General features: G+C 42.0%; 1 protein-coding gene across 1 annotated transcript; it reads left to right on the forward strand.

The window, feature by feature from the left end:
• Positions 1–234: 234 nt before the first annotated feature.
• On the forward strand, positions 235–736 carry O0I10_013347 (uncharacterized protein; the record flags this gene model as incomplete). Its single annotated transcript, XM_058493116.1, has 2 exons — positions 235–505; positions 571–736. Coding segments are annotated over 2 exons (437 nt in total), but the record flags the coding sequence as incomplete, so codon positions are not given.

Here is a 736-nt window from a genome sequence, read left to right on the forward strand (position 1 = left end):
TCTTTTATATAAGCAACAGCACCTTTATTCACTAGCAGCTTTATTTATGCCTAGCAACAAATGATAAACAAATAAACATCGATGTCTTATGTATAGATTTATCTGGATAATGTGCTGGTATATGGAAACGATTGAACAGCGTATACTGCTTCTACGAAGTTTGGGATTAAAAGGATTCTTAGTGGCTCTGCTGTGTAAAGATTTTCTTTGCTCTTGTTTTCTTGCGATTCCAACATGCACACTGAAGCTATTGATCCTGTCAGCGATTCCCGTTTTGAATCCTCTTCGAGCAATGTCAACCACAATGAGCCTAATGAGCAACAAGTGGAGGTTACTGTTGTTGCTGCAAAAGCTGCGAAGCTTCGAGAAAATCTTAAAACCAATGGGTGGATCGAAGTGAACGCGAACAACGTGAAGGAAGAAATCAGCAGAATTTATGCAGCTACGGGTGAAGCCTGGGTTTACAATAACAAAGGGGTGGACCCTGAGAAAATTGCTATAAAGGGTAAGGTTGATCGCGTGATTGACGAAATGAAACATGTTCATTTATTCAATGCTTGTGCTATATAGCTCAGCAAGCTGATCATGCCAATGGCCCAAGAACTCGTCGTCTTGAACTCCGTATCCATGAGAGCCACTATTACGACTGCCATCGTGCACACAGCCAACGTATCCGCCCATACAAACCGGATGATGATACCATTGATCGACGTAACATCCTGCGACCTTCGAAGAA

Source organism: Lichtheimia ornata, assembly GCF_029851405.1.
Source record: "Lichtheimia ornata isolate CBS 291.66 chromosome Unknown scaffold00549, whole genome shotgun sequence".
NCBI classification, from domain to species: domain Eukaryota; kingdom Fungi; phylum Mucoromycota; class Mucoromycetes; order Mucorales; family Lichtheimiaceae; genus Lichtheimia; species Lichtheimia ornata.